At 45.4% G+C, this 23,508-nt stretch overlaps 1 protein-coding gene across 2 annotated transcripts in view; it reads left to right on the top strand.

Moving 5' to 3' along the window:
- Window positions 1-23,508, top strand: part of LOC141147309 (protein mono-ADP-ribosyltransferase PARP14-like) — a 181,662-nt gene that overhangs the window by 17,746 nt on the left and 140,408 nt on the right. For both annotated transcript variants that reach the window (XM_073634520.1, XM_073634521.1), the window contains exons 3-4: window positions 18,993-19,026; window positions 21,592-21,804. In XM_073634520.1, the coding sequence (XP_073490621.1) occupies window positions 18,993-19,026; window positions 21,592-21,804 (247 nt within the window). The remainder of the gene's footprint in view (window positions 1-18,992; window positions 19,027-21,591; window positions 21,805-23,508) is intronic.

Raw genomic sequence — 23,508 nt, 5'->3', positions numbered from 1 at the left:
ATATTCAACATTTTTTTTTTTTAGACCAGCGCTTCCTGGCAACCCTCCACTCTCCTGTCCCGTCCGACTCTTAATAGTATCCTGACCTCATGCACAGAAAGCACGGCAAACAGCTGAGGCATACAAAGGCATACCCAGACGAGCGAGTCAAATACAATGCATCCCAGCTCCTCAGCAACATCCCTATCCTGGTAAGCTGGTAGGTCTAGGCTTAGGCTTAGGTTTGAGCAGCTTTCGAGCGGCTTAGAAGAGCTTGCTCTTCTGCGTCCTCAGCGGCAGGTTCCATATGGAAGTGATTGGATGTGGGGCCGAAAGGAGAGTTCAGAATCCAGGATAACACCTAGCACCCTGACATGTGGTGACGGGTGGATGGTTTTGCCATTGCTCTTGACAGACAAGTCAGGGGAAGAGGCACATGGGGGAGGAAATATTATAAGCTCGGTTTTGGACAAGTTGAGTTTGTGGAAGTGATGTGACATCCATACAGATATGTCGGTTAGTAAGTTAGTGATGCGTGAGGAGACTGATGGAGTGAGTTGAGGGGTGGAGAGATAGATTTGTATGTCATCAGCATAGAAATGATATTGAAAGCCGTGAGAGGCTATCATCTGACCCAGGGAAGAGGTGTAGATTGAAAATAAAAGAGGTCCAAAAACAGAACCTTGGGGGACCCCGACAGAGAAGGGAAGAGGAGTGGAGGAAGTAGAATTGTAAGTGACACTGAAGGTGCGTTGGGATAGGTAGGATGAGAGCCACTGAAGAGCACAGTCACGGAGACCAAGGGAGTAAAGTTTTTTTTGAGGAGGAGGGGGTGGTCAACCGTGTCAAAGGCAGCTGAAATATCCAGAAGTAGGAGTACAGAATAGTGTCCGTTGGTTTTTGCAGTTAGTAGGTCATTTGTGAGTTTTAAAAGAGCAGTTTCTGTGGAGTGTTGAGGGCGAAATCCAGATTGAAGGGGATCAAGAAGGTTGTTTTTAATGAGGTGGTCACTCAGTTGGTTGTAAACCAGGCGTTCAAGGAGTTTAGAGGAAAAGGGGAGCAAGGAGATGGGGCGTAGGTTGTTAAGATTGGTAGGGTCCAAGGATGGCTTTTTAAGTATGGGGGTGACCAGTGCATGTTTTAGAGCATTGGGGAAGACGCCAGAGGTTAGGGAGCGATTGAAGATGTGGGTTAGAGAGTGTAGGATGGAGTCAGAGGGCACATATGAGAGGGAATAGGGTCCAGGGGACAGGTGGTTAGGTGGGTGATAGAAAGGAGTTTAACAACTTCGTCTGTAGTAGCAGATTTGAATAGGGGGAGTGTCAGTTGTAAACTGAAAAAAATTACTGCGCTATCCCCAAGTGAAAAAAATATTATATGTGAACAAGCTGCAACCATACAATGTGAGACACATCCATCTGTTGTACAAACCAAAATTTAAAGGCTGCGCTGCAATAAATGACATAAAACAAATGAAATAGTAAATGCATTTTGACAAATATCCATTTCTATGCGTGAATTATAGCAGTGATGACATGACCCACACAATAATGACCAAAAAATTGATAAACAACGTAAAGTCCAAACTGCAAAGTGCACAAAAGTGTATAGTTCATATAGAGGCAAGATTTATGCCAGGAAGAGAGTGGTGAACATCCGAATGGTGTGTAGCATATGATTAAATCACCCAGGATTCAGTGATGATAGAAAAAACTCCTCCACCTATGTAGTAAGATGTCCCCTTACCGACTCCTAAGATCTCTTTTCAGGAGATCAAGCAGGCATATGGCTGTATAACCCCAGCCTCGGGTATGGACCCAGAAGGTGACACTCATAAACCTCTAGGATGGGAGTCCTCTGTGTGGCGAATGGTCACTCAATTGTCATGAAAAATAAGTGACAAAGGCTCCCATAGCGTAACAAGTTTAAACACTTTATTTAAAAAAAGTAAAAGAATCACACTCACATTGTAGTAGAAATCAAAATCGCATAAAACAATTGCCGGCCGGCTGCACACTGCTGCCCGTGTCTTCCGGGATCAGCGAGGATCGTGGTGACGTCAGCACGTCGCTCCTCCCTACGCCGTTTCGTCAGAGGTGACGTCTTCCAGGGGCACGGGCGGCGTGCTGACTCACCACCTATAAGTATCCTAACAGATAGATAGAAACGCCCCCATCCGAGCTCAAGGTGTCCCGCGATCGTGATCGCCATTTTGAAAGAGGGCAAAAATGCCCTTCTCTCGCACGGATGGATCTGTGGCTTAATTGTATGTATGAAAAGAATTTCATTTGATTAGCACTAATCCTCTCCTTCCCATCTCGACCCGTATGATAGAGTTCATAATAAAAAACCTTCTGTCTAGAGTGGCATATCCCGTTTTATCAACTGAGAACATGCAGTGATTATCGCCATTTTTAAAGAGGGCATATGCCCTTTCCGGGATGGACAAATGCATGGCCATATACAATGTTTAGAAGAAATTTCACCTAGTCCCCACTCCTTCTGAAGTTGTCGCCACAAGGATAATTATGATAATCACAGGTGCCACAACGAACATTTATCAGCTCCTCGAGATGTGGGTAGAAACAAAATATAAAAAATATGAAAAATAAAATTGAACAATTAAGACAGTGCAAGTCTGGGTGTTCCTCACAGTCCCAGAGTTTGGCACATTATTTAAAACTCCAAATAAAAATATCAAATGATACTATCTCCCCTATGTTAAAAAATTCCTTATCAGAAAAGAGTTTCCTTTCTTACAAAAAAACTCTTTTCCAAAACATGTAAACCCAACATGAATGTTTAAACTAATTAGCCAGTTCGTATCTATGCCACAATAAATGAGACCTAAAGCCTGTCTCTATAGCAAATATAAAGTATTTTCTTTGTTTCAATAAAGACAAAAAAATTGGGAATAGGGATTCCCAGGTTCCATTACCCCAAGAAAAAACTAAACAGGGATTATGAATAAGTGGAGAACATAAAAATAGTATCAAACTTGGCCACATGATATCCTATATGTCCCCTTATACCTATCTGGGTAAACTTAATTAGTCGCTTCCGCTCGTCTCTTGTAAGCAAAAAGTCGCATATCGCTTTGTGTTCCTTACATGAAAATGTGGGTCCCACATCAGTTTATGTTCCCCCCACAAAAAAGGCAGCAGCAGGTCACCCTGAGCTCAGAGTGAGACAAATATTCTAAATATTAACTGTTATCAATAAAGGCATTTAAAGGCATTTAAATCAGTATCACTGATCACACTCCTCATGGCCTGAATATTGATACTGATTTAAATGCCTTTATTGATAACAGTTAATATTTAGAATATTTGTCTCACTCTGAGCTCAGGGTGACCTGCTGCTGCCTTTTTTGTGGGGGGAACATAAACTGATGTGGGACCCACATTTTCATGTAAGGAACACAAAGCGATATGCGACTTTTTGCTTACAAGAGACGAGCGGAAGCGACTAATTAAGTTTACCCAGATAGGTATAAGGGGACATATAGGATATCATGTGGCCAAGTTTGATACTATTTTTATGTTCTCCACTTATTCATAATCCCTGTTTAGTTTTTTCTTGGGGTAATGGAACCTGGGAATCCCTATTCCCAATTTTTTTGTCTTTATTGAAACAAAGAAAATACTTTATATTTGCTATAGAGACAGGCTTTAGGTCTCATTTATTGTGGCATAGATACGAACTGGCTAATTAGTTTAAACATTCAAGTTGGGTTTACATGTTTTGGAAAAGAGTTTTTTTTGTAAGAAAGGAAACTTTTCTGATAAGGAATTTTTTAACATAGGGGAGATAGTATCATTTGATATTTTTATTTGGAGTTTTAAATAATGTGCCAAACTCTGGGACTGTGAGGAACACCCAGACTTGCACTGTCTTAATTGTTCAATTTTATTTTTCATATTTTTTATATTTTGTTTCTGCCCACATCTCGAGGAGCTGATAAATGTTCGTTGTGGCACCTGTGATTATCATAATTATCCTTGTGGCGACAACTTCAGAAGGAGTGGGGACTAGGTGAAATTTCTTCTAAACATTGTATATGGCCATGCATTTGTCCATCCCGGAAAGGGCATATGCCCTCTTTAAAAATGGCGATAATCACTGCATGTTCTCAGTTGATAAAACGGGATATGCCACTCTAGACAGAAGGTTTTTTATTATGAACTCTATCATACGGGTCGAGATGGGAAGGAGAGGATTAGTGCTAATCAAATGAAATCCTTTTCATACATACAATTAAGCCACAGATCCATCCGTGCGAGAGAAGGGCATTTTTGCCCTCTTTCAAAATGGTGATCACGATCGCGGGACACCTTGAGCTCGGATGGGGGCGTTTCTATCTATCTGTTAGGATACTTATAGGTGGTGAGTCAGCACGCCGCCCGTGCCCCTGGAAGACGTCACCTCTGACGAAACGGCGTAGGGAGGAGCGACGTGCTGACGTCACCACGATCCTCGCTGATCCCGGAAGACACGGGCAGCAGTGTGCAGCCGGCCGGCAATTGTTTTATGCAATTTTGATTTCTACTACAATGTGAGTGTGATTCTTTTACTTTTTTTAAATAAAGTGTTTAAACTTGTTACGCTATGGGAGCCTTTGTCACTTATTTTTCATGACAATCAAGTGACCATTCGCCACACAGAGGACTCCCATCCTAGAGGTTTATGAGTGTCACCTTCCGGGTCCATACCCGAGGCTGGGGTTATACAACCATATGCCTGCTTGATCTCCTGAAAAGAGATCTTAGGAGTCGGTAAGGGGACATCTTACTACATAGGTGGAGGAGTTTTTTCTATCATCACTGAATCCTGGGTGATTTAATCATATGCTACACACCATTCGGATGTTCACCACTCTCTTCCTGGCATAAATCTTGCCTCTATATGAACTATACACTTTTGTGCACTTTGCAGTTTGGACTTTACGTTGTTTATCAATTTTTTGGTCATTATTGTGTGGGTCATGTCATCACTGCTATAATTCACGCATAGAAATGGATATTTGTCAAAATGCATTTACTATTTCATTTGTTTTATGTCATTTATTGCAGCGCAGCCTTTAAATTTTGATTTGGAGTGTCAGTTGTACCTGTTGACATGGGGTCTTAGCTGGGGTAGATACCTGTAGAGTGGAGATATCATCGTGGATTGTATCAATCTTGTTTTTGAAGTGATTACCGATCTCCTGGGCAGTGAGTGAGTCAGTGGGTGGAGGACAAAGTAGAGAGTTGAAGGTAGAGAAGAGTTTACGGGGACTGGGTGAGAGGGTGGTAATAAGAGCTGTAAAATAGGTTTGCTTGGCAGTGTGGAGGAGAGAATAGTATTTTTGGAGGGCAGATTTGTATTGGTTGAAGTCTTTGAGAGACATAGTCTTGTGCCACAGACGCTCAAGAGTGCGACTACCTTTTTTGAGAATTTTAGTGTCATCTGTTTGCCAGGGTTGTAGAGGTCAAGGCCTGATTTTGCGTGATCACTTGCCACTTGTCACTTGCCACGTCACCTGCCACAAGTTATGGATTGTCACTTGCCGTAAGTTGTGGATTGTCACTCGCCACATCACCTGCCACACGTTGCAAATCGTCCACTTGCCACGTCACTTGCCACAAGTTGCGGATTGTCCACTTGCCAAGTCACCTACCACACATTGTGGATTATCCACTTGCCACGTCACCTGCCACAAGTTGCGGATTGTCCACTCGCCACAAGTTGCGGAATGTGCACTTGCCATAAGTTGCGGATTGTCACTTGCCACGTCACCTGCCACACGTTGCAAATTGTCCACTTGCCACATCACCTGCCACAAGTTGCAGATTGTCATTTTTCTGCTTCAGACTTCCTGTGTCACCGTCTGAATCAGGCAGAGAGATGATGTAATCTCTCTGCTGCCTGCACAGTGAGTGAGGGCAAGACTGCTGGGATGCAGGGCGGGCGTTGGGAGGTGAGAGATGATGTCATCTCTCTGCTCCGCCACCCGCTGATTGGCGAGTCCACCCATTGAGCCTCCCAGCTGGCAGCTTCCTGTCCACTCTCTCACCCACCCGCCGAGCCACCCAGCTGCGTCCGCTCGCACAGTCCCCTCCCCCCCAGTCTATTACCAGGCCCCTTCGGGTCTGGTATAGATATTAAGAGAAACCCTTTGCCAGATTTTTTTTTAAAAAAATGGCGTGGGGGCCCCCCTCAAAATCCATACCAGTCTCCTCAGGTCTGGTATGGATTTTGAGGGGAACCCTGCGCCAAAATAAAAAAATGGCGTAGGAGTCCCCCCAAAAATCCATGCCAGACCCTTATCTGAGCACGCAACCTGGCAGGCCACGGGAAAATAGGGGGGTGAGGGAGCGCCCCCCCTCCTGAACCATACCAGGCCACATGCCCTCAACATGGGGAGGGTGCTTTGGGGTCTGGACCTTGATGGAGACAAATGGCCTCATCCCCACAACCCTTGGTTGTGGGGGTCTGCGGGTGGGGGGCTTATTGGAATCTGGAAGCCCCCTTTAATGAGGGGACCCCCAGAACCTGGCCCCCCCATGTGAATTGGTAACGGGTACATTGTACCCCCACCATTTCACCAAAAAAAGTGTCAAAGATGGTAAAAAAAACAAGAGACAGCTTGGGACAAGTCCTTTATTAAAAAAGAAAAAAGTCCAGCAATGTAAATCTCGCTGCGATGACCGAAAAAAAAAAAAAAAAATACCGGACCAGATGCCCCTCCATAGGAGGCTCCCACCGAATGACGCTTCTCTCGCTCTGACAGCTCTTATATAGCTGAGGGCGGGGTCACCCGGTGACGTACATGGCTGACCCCACCCCCTCTGACGCCACGGGGAGTGAGATGGATTTACATCGCTGAACTTTTTTTTCTTTTTTAATAAAAGACTTGTCCCAAGGTGTCTCGTGTTTTTTTTTTTTTTTTTTTTTTTTTTTTTACCATTTTTGACACTTTTTTTGATTAAATGGTAGGGTACAATGTACCCCGTTACAAATTCACATAGGGGGGCAGGATCTGGGGGTCCCCTTGTTAAAGGGGGCTTCCAGATTCCAATAAGCCCCCCCACCTGCAGACCCTCACAACCACTGGGCAAGGGTTGTAGGGATGAGGCTCTTGTCCCCATCAACATGGGGACTAGATGCTTTGCGGTCCAGACCCCAAAGCACCCTCCCCATGTTGAGGGCATGTGGCCTGGTACGGTTCAGGAGGGGGGCCCCCCCTCTTTTCCTGCGGCCTGCCAGGTTGCATGCACGGATAAGGGTCTGGCATGGATTTTTGGGGGGACCCCTACACCATTTTTTTTTTATTTCGGTGCAGGGTTCCCCTTAAAATCCATACCAGACCTGAAGGGAACCCCACGCCATTTTTAAAAAACAAAATTGGCGCAGGGTTCCCATTAATATCGATACCAGACCTGAAGGGCCTGGTATGGAATTTGGGGGGACCCCCACGCAATTTAAAAAAAAAAATTTGGTTCGGGGTTACCCTTAATATTCATACCAGACGCAAAGGGCCTGGTAATGGACTGGAGGGGAACCCATGCCGTTTTTTTCAATGAGTTTTATCTGTATTGCCGGGACCCGACAATTCATTATAGCCGCAAGTAGTTTTGAATTACTTTTTTTCCTTTAGAAATGTAATTTTGCTCTCAGACTGTTCTAAACACGGGAAACATGCGCCCCTTTACAGGCATACTATAGACACCCCCCAGGTATGAAATTTAAAGAAATATTTAACTTTTATTGTTTCACTTTAAGCATTATTAAAATCACTGCTCCTGAAAAAACGTCCGTTTTTAAAACTTTTTTTTGTATTGATCCATGTCCCCTGGGGCAGGACCCGGGTCCCCAAACACTTTTTATAACAATAACTTGTATATTAACCCTTAAAATTAGCACTTTTGGTTTTTCATGTTAGTGTCCCCTAAATTTTAACGGGGTTCCGCGTCTTTCGAATTTGCCTCGTACTCCGCATTTTGTTCGCTGTTCGCCAGAACATCCGAACAACCAAAGTTCGGCCCCAACTTATGCTCGGGCCGAACCGTTCGCCCATCCCTAATCACCACTATATACTGCCATATACTACTGCTATATACTACTAAAAACAGCTATGTGCTTTCATGAGTTACTATCATTTTTTTTCTTAAATTTTATTTTAAACTGTTGAACACCCAGTCACTTAAAAAAGCCAGATATTTGTCTAAGTAGTATAAACTATTTACTACAAGAAAAGCATAGTGGAATATGACACGACAAAGGAGGAGGGAACAGGAAGCAGAAATGGAGAAATGGTGCCATTTTGTCATTGGATGCTCAGAAGGCATTTGACATGGTAGAATGGGAGTATCTATGGATGGTATTGATTGCCTTCGGTATAGGTCCAGGTTTTATAAACTGGCTAAAATTACTATATAACGAGCCAAGGGTCGAGGCTGAGGATCAATGACACTGTCGCCAGCTTTCCCACTATCCTGGGGAACCAGACAGGGTTGCCCTCTGTCCCTGCTGCTGTTTACATTGGCAGTGGAACCACTGGCCGCCGCAATCAGACAGTCTGCGGGGATAGAAGGTGTCACAGACCTAGCCAGAACAGAGGCTGTTGGAGAGGACTGTATGCAAGCCTGTTGCCTTTTGATTATGGGCCCTGGATTTTCAATGGATTCATTCTGTTGGGACACATCCTGTGAGGAGATGCTGGTGTCATCAACCTGTGTTTATATTAATTGAATGAGCTAATGACATTGTCCTCTATACAATGTAGGAGACGGGACGACTGCTATTGTGTTGATATAACGGTGTGAAGCTCGGTGACCACAAGTCTGGGCGAAAGGTCATGTCTCAGTCACCTAGGCTGTATAAAGGATGAGATAATTAGCTCATGTTAATTAGGTTACGTTTGTATTGTTAGAGTAATCTTCTCCTGTGTATATAAGACTGTATTCTGGTTCTGAATAAAGGGAGTTCATGGTAGCAACAAGCAAGTGTCGCCTTATCTTGATGCTCAGAGAGGTTGGAATATCTGATATCTGTATACAGACTGGGAGGAAGTGGTATATGATGGAAGCACTCAAGCGGAGTGTGGGACGTTCCGTGACAGAGGGATTTCGACGTGCAGAAAGAGAGGATAAAATAGCCTTTATATGCAGACGATGCCCTAATCTTCCTGAGTGACCCCACAAAATCCCTAGAGGAACTCATGACTCTTGTCTCAGCATTTGGACAACTTTCTGGATTTCACATCAATTGGGAGAAGTCAGTACTGATGCCGCTACACAATACGAATATCCCTTTACCAGACTGCACAAAACAAATTAAAATAAAACATAAAATTAAGTATTTAGGGATTGAGGTAACGCGAAAAGTGGGGGACTATGTGGAGCTCAACCTCAGACCACTTTTGTTCAGGTTTAAAGATAAATGTCGGAGCCGGTGCAAACTCCCAATAACTGTGATTGGCAGAGCCAATCTTATAAAGATGATCTGGGCCCCACAACTATTGTACTTTTTTCATAACAGTCCGATGTGGATAGCCACATTCTGGTTCAGAAGGATAGAATCTCTTTTTCGTGAACTCCTTTGGAGGAAAAAATATGCACGTATTAAAATAACAACGTTAATGCTAGCCAAAGATAGGGGGGGATTCGCTATCCCACACCCTAAAAATTATTTTCTAGCTTCACAAATACAGCAATTCCATGACTGGACAGCGACGGGGGATACGGATCCCATACAGAGGTTATTACTTCCGATGGGCAAGGGATACTCATTGATGTCCCTATTAGAGACAAAAAAATTCAAATAGATAAGAAATTCAGGACAGGCAAATTATTTATCAAAGTATGACAAGCAATAAAAAATATCACTAATATCACAGGCTATACTTCTTATACACCAATCTGGAACAATGCAATTTATGAAGAAGTGTGGAGACTGGAGGGATTTGGGCTTTGGCAAACTCAGGGGCTTAGATGTGTGGAGCAGCTGTTCTGGAATGATAATCTAAAATCATTTGTGCAAATATCTGAGGAATTTCAGATTCCAAAGCAGAGGTTCTTTCAGTATCTCCAGCTCAGACATACCCTGCATGTCCAGGCCCGCACATCTGTTTTTAAGCTTAACACTTCTAAAATAATAACACTGTTAAAGAAAGGAGATCAAAAGAAGAGAACTATATGAGATACTGCAGAATAAATTTAAGGAATCAGTAGCTGTGCCGGCCATGGCGTAGTGGGAACGAGACCTGGGAGCACTGACTGATGTTCAGTGGTCGAAGGTCTTACACACGATCCCAAAGGTGCCACTGTCCACCACCCAAAAATTAACACACATTTTTATTACACATAGATCATACTACACCCCCGAAAAACTGTAAGTGGAAACGCAGGGAATCCCCTTTATGTCCTCGGTGTAGAGTTGCACCGGCCAACTTAATACACATATATCGAGATGCCCCAAACTCGATACTGGCAGTATGTAAGTAAAAATATAAATAATGCGCTGTGTATAGAAATGCCACTAGATCCAAAACTATGCCTGTTAAATATAGTGTATAGAGTCAAATTTCTCAAAAAATACTCATAGCGCAATGACGAGAGGCCTGTTTCAGGCACAGAAACTGATAGCCCAAAAATGGATATCTACATACCACCCCCACCCCCACCCCCACCCCCCCCCCCCCCCCCCGACGGTCAAAGAGTGGAGAACACAAATAAGAAGAAACCATAATAAAGGAGAAATGTATCTAATATACAATAGAGAAAATCAAAACAAATTTGACGCTACCTGCAAAGGGTGGGTAGAGACCTGGGATCACGAAACCTTAGATATGACAATAAGTGAGATGGTTGATACTGGGAGAGAATGGAGGAGGGCAGTTCTTTTGGGGTTGGGGGGGGGGGTCACAGTGGAGGGGGGGGGATGTATCTGGACAAAATATATGTGTAAATGTATAATTTGTATTGTTACGAAAAGAATAGAAAAAGCACTGAATTAAAAGAAAAACAAATCAATTCTTCCCCTACAGACTGTTGGGGTCTGAGGGCCACTCAACAAATACCAAAGGGCTGAAGGTTAGGAACTAGGGTTGCCACCTTTTCTTCAAGCCAAACTCGAACACTTTAGCGGCGCACTGCAATTTTTTTGTAGTACACTCTATAGGATTGTAAAATACCGGGGACACCTTTTGGGTTACCCAATGAGAGTAGTAATGAGGTGTGCTACGGTGAACAGTGGCTGTGGACAAATTGCATTAACAGTGTGGGGGGGGGGACTTAAAGGGGCATGGTTAAATAAAACAAAAGCATTTGTGTACTCATAAAATATGATTTAATTAATAAAAGAAATGTCAATTAAAATATGAAACTAGCCTACCTTAAAAGTGGACACTGTCAGCCAGTAGATCAGTGGACGGCGTCAGTAGATCAGTGGACGGCGTCAGTAGATCAGTGGACGGCGTCAGTAGACCAGTGGACGGCGTCAGTAGACCAGTGGACGGCGTCAGTAGACCAGTGGACGGCGTCAGTAGAGCGGAGTCTGTAATACCATACTTTCTCCTGCAAAAGCGTCCCTGGTTGCTAGGACACCAGTCCAGTGGTCCAACATTCATTGTCTCTGGTGGCATCAGCGCCGGCGGCTGGGTGGGAGAGAGAGAGAGCGCACAGACAGTGCAGTGTGACCTGGCTGCAGGACATTAGCCCCGCTGGAGCGGGGAAGAAGGGGGGGTAAGTGCGTGCTGTTAGGGGATAGCTGACAGAGGGGAGGGGTAGCTGACTGTCAGGGCTGGCTCAGCCCTTCCTTCTCTGAGCTGGCCACTCAGCTGTCGGCTAATTACCAGCTCTCTTCTCTCTCCATTGTTAACCAGCTGTTGTGGATCTGCTCATCAGTCCTGCCTACTTAAAGACGTCCAGCTCACTTCATTCCTGCCTTCGCCTTGGTCACATCACAAGAAACCATCACCTGTGTTCCTGTTTAAAGACTGGCTTTGCCCACATCCCTTCTGGCCTCATGTTCATCAAACAGAGTACGTGAACTGTTGCCGACTACGCCATTGAGTTCCGTACACTGGCAACAGAGGTTGCTTGGAACAATGAGGCCCTCGTGGCTGCTTTTTCTCATGGTCTCTCGGATTCCATCAAGGATGAGATAGCAGCCCGAGATATACCCACTGAGCTGGAGAGCTTGATCTCCTTTGCCATCCTCGTTGACTCCAGACTGGGAGAGAAACTTTCTTTTAAGGACCGCTTGCGGAAGCCTCCTGTACTTTTGCCTCCCTCACCTCCCATGCCTCCTGGTACAGAATCGGTCAATGAAGATGAACCTATGCACCTAGGCTTCACGCATCTCTCTGTGGATGAGAGAGCCTTTAGGAGGAGGGAGAGATTGTGCCTTTATTGTGGCCAGGCTGGTCACTTTTTGAAGTTTTGTCCTACCCGTCCTGGGAACACCCGAACTTTGAGGTCCTGTCATGGACAGACCTTAGGTGGTGTTGTGTCGTCCCCAGTTATCCAGAAGGATAAGCCCCTGATTTCGGTCTCTATCGAGCTACAGGCTCTAATCGACTCTGAGGCTGCAGGCCTGTTCATTGATGCTGCCTCTGTATCAAAGCACTCTATTCCACTGCAGCTGCGTGACATTCTACTTGCCATTGAGGCTCTTGACAGGAGAACTCTACAGCCTGCCCTTGTGACTCATGAGACGGTTCCGTTATCCATGGCCATAGGGGCTCTTCACTATGAGATAATCCAATTCCAAGTGATTTCCTCTCCTAAATTTCCGCTGGTTATTGGTTATCCTCGGTTACAGATGCACAACCCCTCTTTTGATTGGCTCCGTGCTGAGGTTCTCTCCTGGTCACCACAATGCAGTGAAACATGCTTCCAGAAGGTAGCCAAGGTCCTGTGTACCTCTTCAATCCCTGCCAGAGGAGTACCGTGATTTTAGCGTTGTCTTTGACAAAGGCTCCACCGGCCATATAATTGCGCAATTGACCTTCAACCTGGTGCCACTCCCGCTCGTGGTTGGGTTTACCCTTTGTCGGTCTTGGAGGCTAAAGCCATGGAGGAGTATGTTGCAGACACACTTTCTCGAGGTTTCATTCGCAAATCCTCGCCTCCTGCTGGTGCTGGTGCTGGTTTCTTCTTTGTGAAGAAGAAGAGCGGTGAACTGAGACCTTGCATTGATTATAGGGGTCTCAATCGTTTCACGATTAAGAGGGCCTACCCGATCAGTTGTGTGGTGGTTTATCTCGATGATATCCTCATATTTTCCAAGTCCCTGGAGAGCCACCACACAGATGTCTGTCGTGTGCTTCAGAAATTAGGAGAGAACAATCTCTATTGTAAACTGGAAAAGTGTGAGTTCCATCGGGAACAGGTTAAATTCCTGGGCTATGTCACTTCCACTGCTGGTTATTCGATGGACCCAGAGAAACTTTCGGCAGTCCTACAGTGACCTTGACCCCTGGGGTTACGTCCTCTGCAGCGTTTCCTGGGTTTTTCCAACTATTATCAGAAGTTTATTCGTAACTTCTCATCTCTGGTCAAGCCCCTGACCGATATGACCAGAAAGAATGGTAACCCACAGAGTTGGTCTCCAGAGTCCATTAAGACCTTTGAAAGTCTCAAGGCTGCCTTTGTTTCTGCTCCTGTGTTGGCACATCCTGATCCTACGTTACCTTTTATCCTTGAGGTTGATGCTTCTGAGACTGGTGTTGGTGCCCTTCTGTCTCAACGTTCTATCTCTGAGAGTGCTATGCATCCTTGTGGCTACTTTTCCAAGAAATTGTCACCTGCGGAGTGCAATTACGAGGTTGGTGACAGAGAGCTGTTGGTGTGGTGATCATTTTAGCCCTGAAAGAATGGAGACATCTCCTCAAAGGTACCACTGTGCCGGTTCTCATTCTTACTGACCATAAGAATCTCACATTCTTGAGTCTGAGGCTAAATGCCTCTCTCCCAGAAGGGGCGCGATGGGCTCTTTTCTTGTCAAGTTTCAATTACATTGTCTCATTCTTACCCGGTACTAAGAATGTAAGGGCTGACGCATTATCACAACAATTTTCCTCCACTTCCAAGTTGGAGTCGGTTCCGGTTCCTATGATTCCGCCTGATCGTATTCTGGCTACGATTCGCACCAGTCTTACTTCTCCTTTAGGTGACAAAATTCTTGCTGCTCAGGTCGATGCTCCTCCTGGGAAACCTTGTGACTGCTGCTTTGTCCCAGAGTGTCTCCGTACTGCCGTGCTCCAGACTTACCATTCTCCCAAGGCAGCTGGCCACCCTGGGAAGAATCAACTCTTTTGGGCCATTTCCCAACAACTCTGGTGGCCTAGTCTACGTGCTGATGTAACTGCCTTCGTAGCTGCCTGTTCCATGTGTGCTTAGAGTAAGACTCCTCGACACCTTCCAGTGGGCCTCCTACAACCCATACCCAAAGGAGAGAGGCCCTGGACCCACCTGTCTATGCATTTCATTGTGGAGTTCCCCAACTTCCAAGGCAACAGGGTTATCCTTCCATTTTTGCTCGGGAGATCTTTTGATTACAATGGCTACCCAAGGTGATTGTCTTGGACAGGGGTAGTCAGTTTGTGTCCCGGTTCTGGCAAGCCTTTTGTGCACAGCTGAGAATTCAGCTTGCTTTCTCCTGCGTATCATCCGCAGTCTAATGGGACCGCAGAAGGAGCCCACCAGTTATTGGAGCAATTCCTATGTTGCTATATTTCTGACCATCACAACAACTGGTCAGACCTATTACCATGGGCAGAGTTTGCTCACAACAGTGCCTTGAATTCTGCTTCCCGATCTCAGTTTATGGCAAATTATGGTTTCCAACCTTCCATGTTGCCTGACTCGTTTTTTCCGCAGAGTATTCCTGTGCTAGAGGAGCATCTCCGTGGTCTTCATTCCACTTGGGCACAAGTCCAGGAGGCTTTGCGTCATGTCATTGATGGGTACAGACGCCATGCTGACCGCAGACGCCTGCCTGTGCCTTCCTACCAGGTTGGGGACAGGGTCTGGCTGTCATCTTGCAACCTCTTACTTCGTGTTCCCTCACTGAAGTTCGCACCTCGGTTTATTGGGCCTTTCCGTATCCTTCGCAGGATTAACCCAGTGGCTTTTGCATTGGACTTTCCTTATAGTATGCGCGTCTCAAATGTGTTTCATGTCTCCTTATTGAAACTGTTGGTCTGCAACCGCTTTACCACCTCTGTGCCACGTCCTCACCCTATACAGGTTGAGAACCATGAGGAGTATGAGGTACAATCCATTGTTGACTCCCGTAAGTTCCGTGGGCGCATACAGTACCTGGTGCATTGGAAGGGGTACGGTCCAGAGGAACGCTCCTGGGTCTCATCCTCGAACGTTCATGCCCCTGCCCTCCTCCGTGATTTCCATACACGTTTTCCCCTCAAGCCCGGTGGTCCTCCAAGGGGAAGTGGTCGTTGAGGAGGGGGTACTGTCAGGGCTGGCTCAGCTCTTCCTTCTCTGAGCTGGCCGCTCAGCTGTCGGCTAATTGCCAGCTCTCTTCTCTCTCCACAGTTAACCAGCTGTTGTGGATCTGCTCGTCAGTCCTGCCTACTTAAAGACATCCAGCTCACTTCATTCCTGCCTTCGCCTTGGTCACATCACAAGAAAACATATCCTGTGTTCCTGTTTTAAGACTGGCTTTGCTGACATCCCTTCTGGCTCCTTATCCTGCTTTCTGTTCCTCTACTAGGATCCCTGACTTCTGGCCTGGCTGATTACCCGATCTGGTTACTGAACTCTGGCTTGGCTGACTACCCGATCCGGTTACTGGACTCTGGCTATGCTTTGACTACGCTTAATCTATTTACCTTTTTATTTTTATTAATAAACAAGTGTGATTTTACTGTACTTCTGTCTCAGTCTGGTTCATGGTTTCTGACAGGTGTACACAGTATACAATACAGTGCACCCATAGTTGTTATTACACTTCTGGTGGTGTACACAGTACCGTGCACCCATAGTGCAGTTGCTACTAGGAATGAGCCGAACACACCCCGGTTCGGTTCGCATCCAGAACATGCGAACAGGCAAAACATTTGTTTGCAAACACTGTTAAAGTCTATGGGACACAAACATGAATAATCAAAAGTGCTAATTTTAAAGGCTTATATGCAAGTTATTGTCATAAAAAGTGTTTGGGGACCTGGGTCCTGCAACAGGGGACATGTATCAATGCAAAAAAGTTTTAAAAAGGGCCGTTTTTTCGGGAGCAGTGATTTTAATAATTCTTGAAAGTGAAACAAGAAAAGTGAAATATTCCTTTAAATTTTGTACCTGGGGGGTGTTTATAGTATGCCTGTAAAGTGGCGCATGTTTCCCATATTTAGAACAGTCCGAGAGCAAAATGACATTTCTAAAGGAAAAAAAGTAATTTAAAAGTGCTTGCGGCTATTAATGAATTGTCGGTCCCGGCAATACACATAAAAGTCATTGAAAAAAACGGCATGGGATTCCCCCACAGTCCATTACCAGGCCCTTTGGGTCTGGTATGAATATTAAGAGGAACCCCGAACCAAAATTTTAAAAAAAATTGCGTGGGGGTCCCCCAAATTCCATACCAGGCCCTTCAGGTCTGGTATGGATATTAAGGGGAACCCCGCGCAAATTTTTTTTAAAAAAAAATGGCGTGGAGGTCTCCCCAAAATATCTACCAGACCCTTTAGGTCTGGTAGGGGTTTTAAGGGGAACCCCACGCCAAGATTAAAAAAAAAAAAGGCGTGGGGGTTCCCCAAAAGTCTATACTAGACCCTTATCTGAGTATGCAACCTGGCAGGCTGCGGGAAAAGAGGGGGGTAGAGCGCCCCCCTCCTGAACCATACCAGGCCACATGCAACAAGTGGACCCCCAGATCCCGCCCCCCATGTGAATTGGTAATGGGGGACAAATGTACCCCTACAATTTCACAAAAAAATGTCAAGAATGTTAAAAAAGACAATAGCCGGTTTTTGACAATTCCTTTATTATTGTCTTCTTCTTTCTCTTCTCTGGTCCTCTGCTTCTTTCTCCGGTCTTCTCCGGCATCTTCCTCCGGCTTCCCTGCTACGTCCTCCAGATGATCCGCCTCAATGGGAGTCTCCCGCTGTGACACATCTGTTCTTGTGACAGCACTTATATAACTGAGGGCGGGGCCACCCGGTGACCCAGCTCCCCTCGGATGCACGGGGACTTCCCTATGGCTTTCCCCATAGCGTCAGAAGGGGGGCTTGGCCACCCGGTGACGTAACGGGTGACCCCCCCTCTGACACCACACGGGGAAAGCCATAGGGAAGTCCCTGTGCGTCAGAGGGGGGCGGGGTCATTGGGTGGCTCCACCCTCAGTTATATAAAAACTGTCACAGAACAGAAGAGTCGCACTGCGGGAGCTTCCCATTGAGGCAGATTGTCTGGAGGACATAGCGGGGAAGCCGGAGGAAGATGCCGGAGGAGAAGACCGGCGGAAGAAACAGAGGACCAGAGTAAGAAGCGGGGAAAGAACAAGATGGAGGAAGAAGAAAACCAAAGGAAGACCGGAAGAGGATGGAAGAAGAAGCGGGGAAAGAAGAAGATATTAATAAAGGAATTGTCAAAAACCGGCTATGTCTTTTTTAACATTTTTGACACTTTTTTTGTGAAATGGGTACATTTGTACCCCACTACCAATTCATACGGGGGGGGGTAGGATCTGGGGGTCCCCTTATTAAAGGGGGCTTCCAGATTCCGATAAGCCCCCCGCCCGCATAACCCCACAACCACCGGGTAAGGGTTGTGGGGATGAGGCCCTTGTCCCCATCAACATGGGGACATCCTCACCATGCTGAGGGCATGTGGCCTGGTACGGTTCAGGAGGCGCTGGGGAGCTCTCTCGTCCCCCCCTCTTTTCCTGCGGCCTGCCATGTAGCGTGCTCAGATAAGGGTCTGGTATGGATTTTTAGGAGAACCCCCACGCCATTTTTTTTTTACATTTTGGCGTTGGGTTCCCCTTAATATCCATGCCAGACCTTAAGGGCCTGGTATGGAATTTGGGGGGACCCCCACATATTTTTTTTATTTTTTTTTTTGTAATTTTGGTTCGGGGGTTCCCCTTAATATTCATACCAATTCCAAATTCCAAAAACAATTCAATGACTTTTATGTGTATTGCAGAGACCCAACAATTCATTAATAGCCGCAAGTAGTTTTAAATGACTTCTTTTTCCTTTTAGAAATGTCATTTTACTCTCAGACTGTTCTAAACACGGGAAACATGCGCCACTCTACAGGCATACTAAAGACACCCCCAGGTACAAAATTTAAAGGAATATTTCACTTTTATTGTTTCACTTTAAGCATTATTAAAATCACTGCTCCCGAAAAACGTCCTTTTTAAAACTTTTTTTTGCATTGATACATGTCCCCTGGGGCAGGACCCGGGTCCCCAAACACTTTTTATGACAATAACTTGCATATTAGCCTTTAAAATTAGCACTTTTGATTTTTCATGTTTGAGTCCCATAGACTTTAACGGTGTTCACGTGTTCACACAAACTTTTTGTCAGTTCGCATGTTCTGCCACAAACCGAACCGGGGCGCGTTCGGCTCATCCCTACCCTGCACTGGGGTATGTTGGGAGAGGTAAGGATTTACCAAAGGTATTTAATGGTGTTTTTGTTTTAAGTTGTCTTTGATTAGGAAGGTGCACCCTTGAAATGTGTAAGCCATGAAGTGACTGTGAGGCTTTGCCTGTGTTGGCAGTACATATCCAGACAATCAGAGAGCTATTCAGGTTGATCAGAGGCATACTGGATTTTATGAGCGTATTAAGTTTTTTTTGTGAGTACAATTTTTTTTTTTTTTAAAGAGGAAGGCGTTGAGTGAGGTAGGCTTCCTATGTTACATCTGTGAGGTCCTGGCTACATCACCAGTGCTTCTAGGGACTAGGAAATACAATGTGGTTAAATGCATTTTTTCTGTTAGGGGTTCCATTTAGCACTATTTGTTCAGTAAAATGTTTGTTATTTTTTCCAGGATTCCAGAGAAGATCTCACCCCCCAACCCCCAGGTATGGTGCTTTGAACATCTAGTTGTGTACAATATAATGGAGATCATGTTGTCTGAAGGCTGCAAGGTCAGAGGAGCTAGTTGAGCAACGGACGGTCAGATACAGGCATAGATGGCAGGCAGACAATGGTCAGGATACAGGCAGAAGTTGGCAACACAAGATCAGGCAGATGAGCATGATGTAAGCGTGGTCTAGAGGCAAGCCAAGGTCAGGGCAGGTTGCATTCAAGCGTGGTCAGGACAAGTCAGGTCAATCACAGGGGTTAAACACAGGAGCAGATACAAGAACACAAAGAACAGCTCTTTTGGTTGGTCTTTTCCTGTGGATCACAGGAGTAAAATTCGTTTTGCGCTCCTGTGACCCGTTTTTAGCAAAGAGCGGGCTGAAGTCTGCTCTCTGCTGACGGCACCGATTTCAGTCCAGGCACCGCGTCATCCCAACAATGGGAGTTTGCATCCACCAGGGGAACTGACACCCATCTCAGGCTCTCAGCGAGCTGCTGACAAACGGAGACAGCCGCTCTGCCCCCTCCACAGCCCAGCGCTCCAATGAGCAAGGAGGGGGCAGAGCAGAGAGCTGTGACTGACAGTCAGCAGCTCTCTGCTTACGGAGCTGTGAAAACTGAGCAATTCCTTTACTTCTCTTTTAATGTGCTTTTAGTAAACAAGAATGTTGAATATACAAGTGTAGCGCTGGTATTTTCAATACAGACGCTAGAAGTATAAATTTAGTTGTCTGCAGCTGTAATTAGCTCAGATTACAATTATTGTAATTTCTGGCTCTGTCTTAGCTTGGCTGGTTGTGTGGTTTTCCCTTTGGCCTCGGGTTGGCACCCTATTAATCAGGCTAAGGTTGGAAATTACAACAAGCTAGGTGTTTTGAGTGCCTCTTTGCTCGGAAACAGTCAGTGGGTGTAGTGTGCCTGCTGTGCATTCTGGGAGGGGGTACTTAAGAGACAGACCCCGTGACACGGGGGGATCGTCTGACCTGATGGCCCTCCTGGCCTAAGGTGTATTGCTGCCATCAAATTGTCTCGGGGCCGACTGGCCCAAGGTGTTGTTACTGAAGGTAGGCCCCAAAAGTCTTGGGAGGCCTACCGATCCAGGGATGGTCCTGTGCTGTCTTGCCTGCGGGAAGAAGCCGAGCGACTGGAGAATCCAGGGGAGGACTTTTCAGGAGAGGACTGCGCAATAAGGCCGGTGCCTCTAGAAGAGTCTGGAGGCTCAGTTGGAAGATGCATCCCGGGTCACATACCACACAGTACCGTAAGTTCGGAAGAAGGGAACTGGTATTGTGTGATCAAGCCTTTGATATTGCAACAAGTCGCTAATTACCCAATCCTGTGGCAGAGGATTGTGTAACAGTTACACTGAATCTTAAAGTCTGTGGCAGAGACTATGACCGAGCATCACATCGGCTGATAGGTCAGTGAGAGAGGCCTGTCCGGTGGTTGCTAAATCCAGTTATGGAGCTGTTGTCCTTTTGGATCAAAGAGAGTGATCCTGATCTGCAAATTCATGGTACCTGAATTCTCCCTAAACCCTCCATCCCCATAAAGCATTCAAGAAAGAGACTGTGTGTCGGAGCTGAAATTATTAAAAAGAACTTTTTAATGGGACCCCTAAGACGGATATGGTGAAACAGCAGAGGAATGGTAAGGCCCAATCAAATACCAGCAGCTTCTTCGGGGATAAGTGCTACACAAGCTACTTACAAATCATACAAGACATAAAGAGTATTTCAGATATGCATATAACAACACATGCACACACTATCTAACCTTTCTAACAAACGAGCTGACATTGACAATGGTCTGTATGCTATAGGGATACATTAAAAGATAACAAAGCTTGCTTTATAACTGGTTCATGATCTCCGTAGCAAACAGGACTCCGGGCTACTCAAGCAATTGCAGGAACCAGGTTCTCTCATAAAGTAGATTTATGCCCTGTACACACGATAGGATTTTCCGACAACAAAATCCATGTTTTTTTCTGACAGATGTTGGCTCAAACTTGTCTTGCATACACACGGTCACACAAAGTTGGTCGGAAATTACGAACGTCAAGAACGCGGTGATGTACAACACGTACGACGAGCCGAGAAAAGTAAAGTTCATTAGCCAGTGCTGCTCTTCTGCTTGATTCCGAGCATGCGTGGCACTTTGTGCATCGTAATTGTGTACACATGATTGGAATTTACGACAACGGATTTTGTTGGTGGAAAATTTGAGAACAAGCTCTAAAATTTTGTGTGATGGAAATTCCTATGGAAAATGTGTGATGGAGCCTACACACGGTCGGAATTTCCGACAACAAAGTCCTAGCACACATTTTCCATAGGAAAATCCTATCGTGTGTACAGGGCATAAGTGTATAAATTGATGGTGATAACAGTTGCTGGAGGGCCTGAGGATGGTTACAATGACTGTAATAGATAATCTCATGATGGATGAAGGAGGTGATGGTCATATTGATTGGAGGGAATTTTAGCTACATAACTGTATCAGCGGTATGGACTTTTGTATACTGACCGGTAATAATGGTTTTCTCTGTATTTTAACAGCTGCCGAGGCTCTAAGTAACCAATCACAGCATGTTACACAGGAACCCCCATCATCCTCTCTGATTCTGATAGAGAACCTCCAGGACACCTACTCTTTAGACATATTAAACCTCCTGGTGGAGAATATCAGTGGTATGAGAGAGAACACCGACTTCCAAGTGGAGAGAATTCCAGAGAAACAATGTGCATTCATCACCTTCACATGTGATATCGGTGAGAACCAACACTAACCCCAATCCCTTCTCTTATCAATTCATCTAAGATACAGAAATATGCTGGTAATAGATTGTCTGTGTCACCTGATACTGTGTGTTTGCCGGTCTGCCCTGTTGCTCTAGAACAGCCATTCCCAAGCAGGATTCTGTGGAATCCTAGAGTTCCTCCAAAGGTGCCTAGAGGTTCCTTGAGCTGTGAATAATTGGCCTCCCATCTGATGGTGTCTTCATAGATTCGGCTCCATAACCACTGTACAAAGCCAGTAGCATGACACCATTGACCCTCCCCCCTAACAGAGACGTCTAAGACCATGCATCTCCCCAATTCTACCTCAATTACCCGCCGGCACATTACCATATCGGTTTTTAAATAAGGACCGCAACTCCGGTGCAGGGCACAACCGCAAGAGACCAAAAGGAGGGACCACATCTCCACTCCCTTTTTGCTAGATTGACATCGGCCAAAGTCATTAAGCCAGGTCTCTTGCAACAATAAAATCTCAGCATCAAACTTCCTGAGCAAAAATAAGGCAATATCACAAGCTCTTAAAGATTTAATGCTGGTGACATTAATGATCACCACCTTTATCAGAGCGGGAACCGCCTTCAGGATGATTGGGGTAGTCGTTTATTAACCTTTACCGCACTCTCATCACCCAAAACAGCTCTCCTCAGACTAGGTGATTCCCCCTCATCCATGGATGAAAAGAGAAGGATATATCAGACATCTCATCACCCAAAAAAACTGAAATAGTATTACCAGGAGGAACCCCTCCTGGGTCTGACTCTGAGGAAGAAATTACCACTTTGCTTGTCTTTTGCCCTGTACACACGATAGGCTTTTCCTACAGAAAATGTGTGATAGGACCTGGTTGTCAGAAATTCTGACCGTGTGTAGTCTCCATCACACATTTTCCATAGGAATTTTCGTCACACAAAATTTGAGAGCTGGTTCTCAAATTTTTCGACAACAAAATCTGTTGTTGGAAATTCCGATCGTGTGTTGCGATTATAAATTTGTGTAGTATATCACTTACACTATCAGGGAGGGAAGAAAAGTTATGCAAGGTGTTGTTTAAATCAGGATCAGATGTGTGGAACAGCGAACAGGCAGAGTTTCCCTTAGATTAACATGTGGAAATGTTAAGTATTGACCTACTGCATGTAGAAGGGTTATGCCCCGTACACACGGTCAGATTTTCCGATGAAAAATGTTCGATGGGAGCCTTTTGTTGGAAATTCCGACCGTGTGTAGGCGCCATCGGACATTTTCCGTTGGAATTTCCGTCACGCAAAATTTTAGAGCTTGTTCTCAAACTTTCCGACAACACAATCCATTGTCGTAAATTCCGACTGTGTGTACGCAATTCCGACGCAGCAAAGTTCCACGCATGCTCGGAATCAAGCAGAAGAGCTGACACTGGCTATTGAACTTCACTTTTCTTGGCTCGTCGTACGTATTGTACGTCACCGCGTTCTGGACGGTTGGAATTTCTGACCAACTTTGTGTGACCGTGTGCATGCAAGAAAATTTGAGCCAACATTCGTCGGAAAAAAATCCACGGTTTTGTTGTCGGAATGTCCGATCGTGTGTACGGGGCATAACTCTAATTCTTTTTCTTCCTCCTAAACTTCTCCCACCCCTCATCATCTGAATCCCCCTCAACAGAGGGTGAGACATGGGATATGGACACCTTTCCCT

The sequence above is a fragment of the Aquarana catesbeiana genome, linkage group LG06 (genome assembly GCF_042186555.1).
Source record: "Aquarana catesbeiana isolate 2022-GZ linkage group LG06, ASM4218655v1, whole genome shotgun sequence".
Classification (NCBI taxonomy): domain Eukaryota; kingdom Metazoa; phylum Chordata; class Amphibia; order Anura; family Ranidae; genus Aquarana; species Aquarana catesbeiana.
This window is presented reverse-complemented; position numbering and strand designations above follow the sequence as displayed.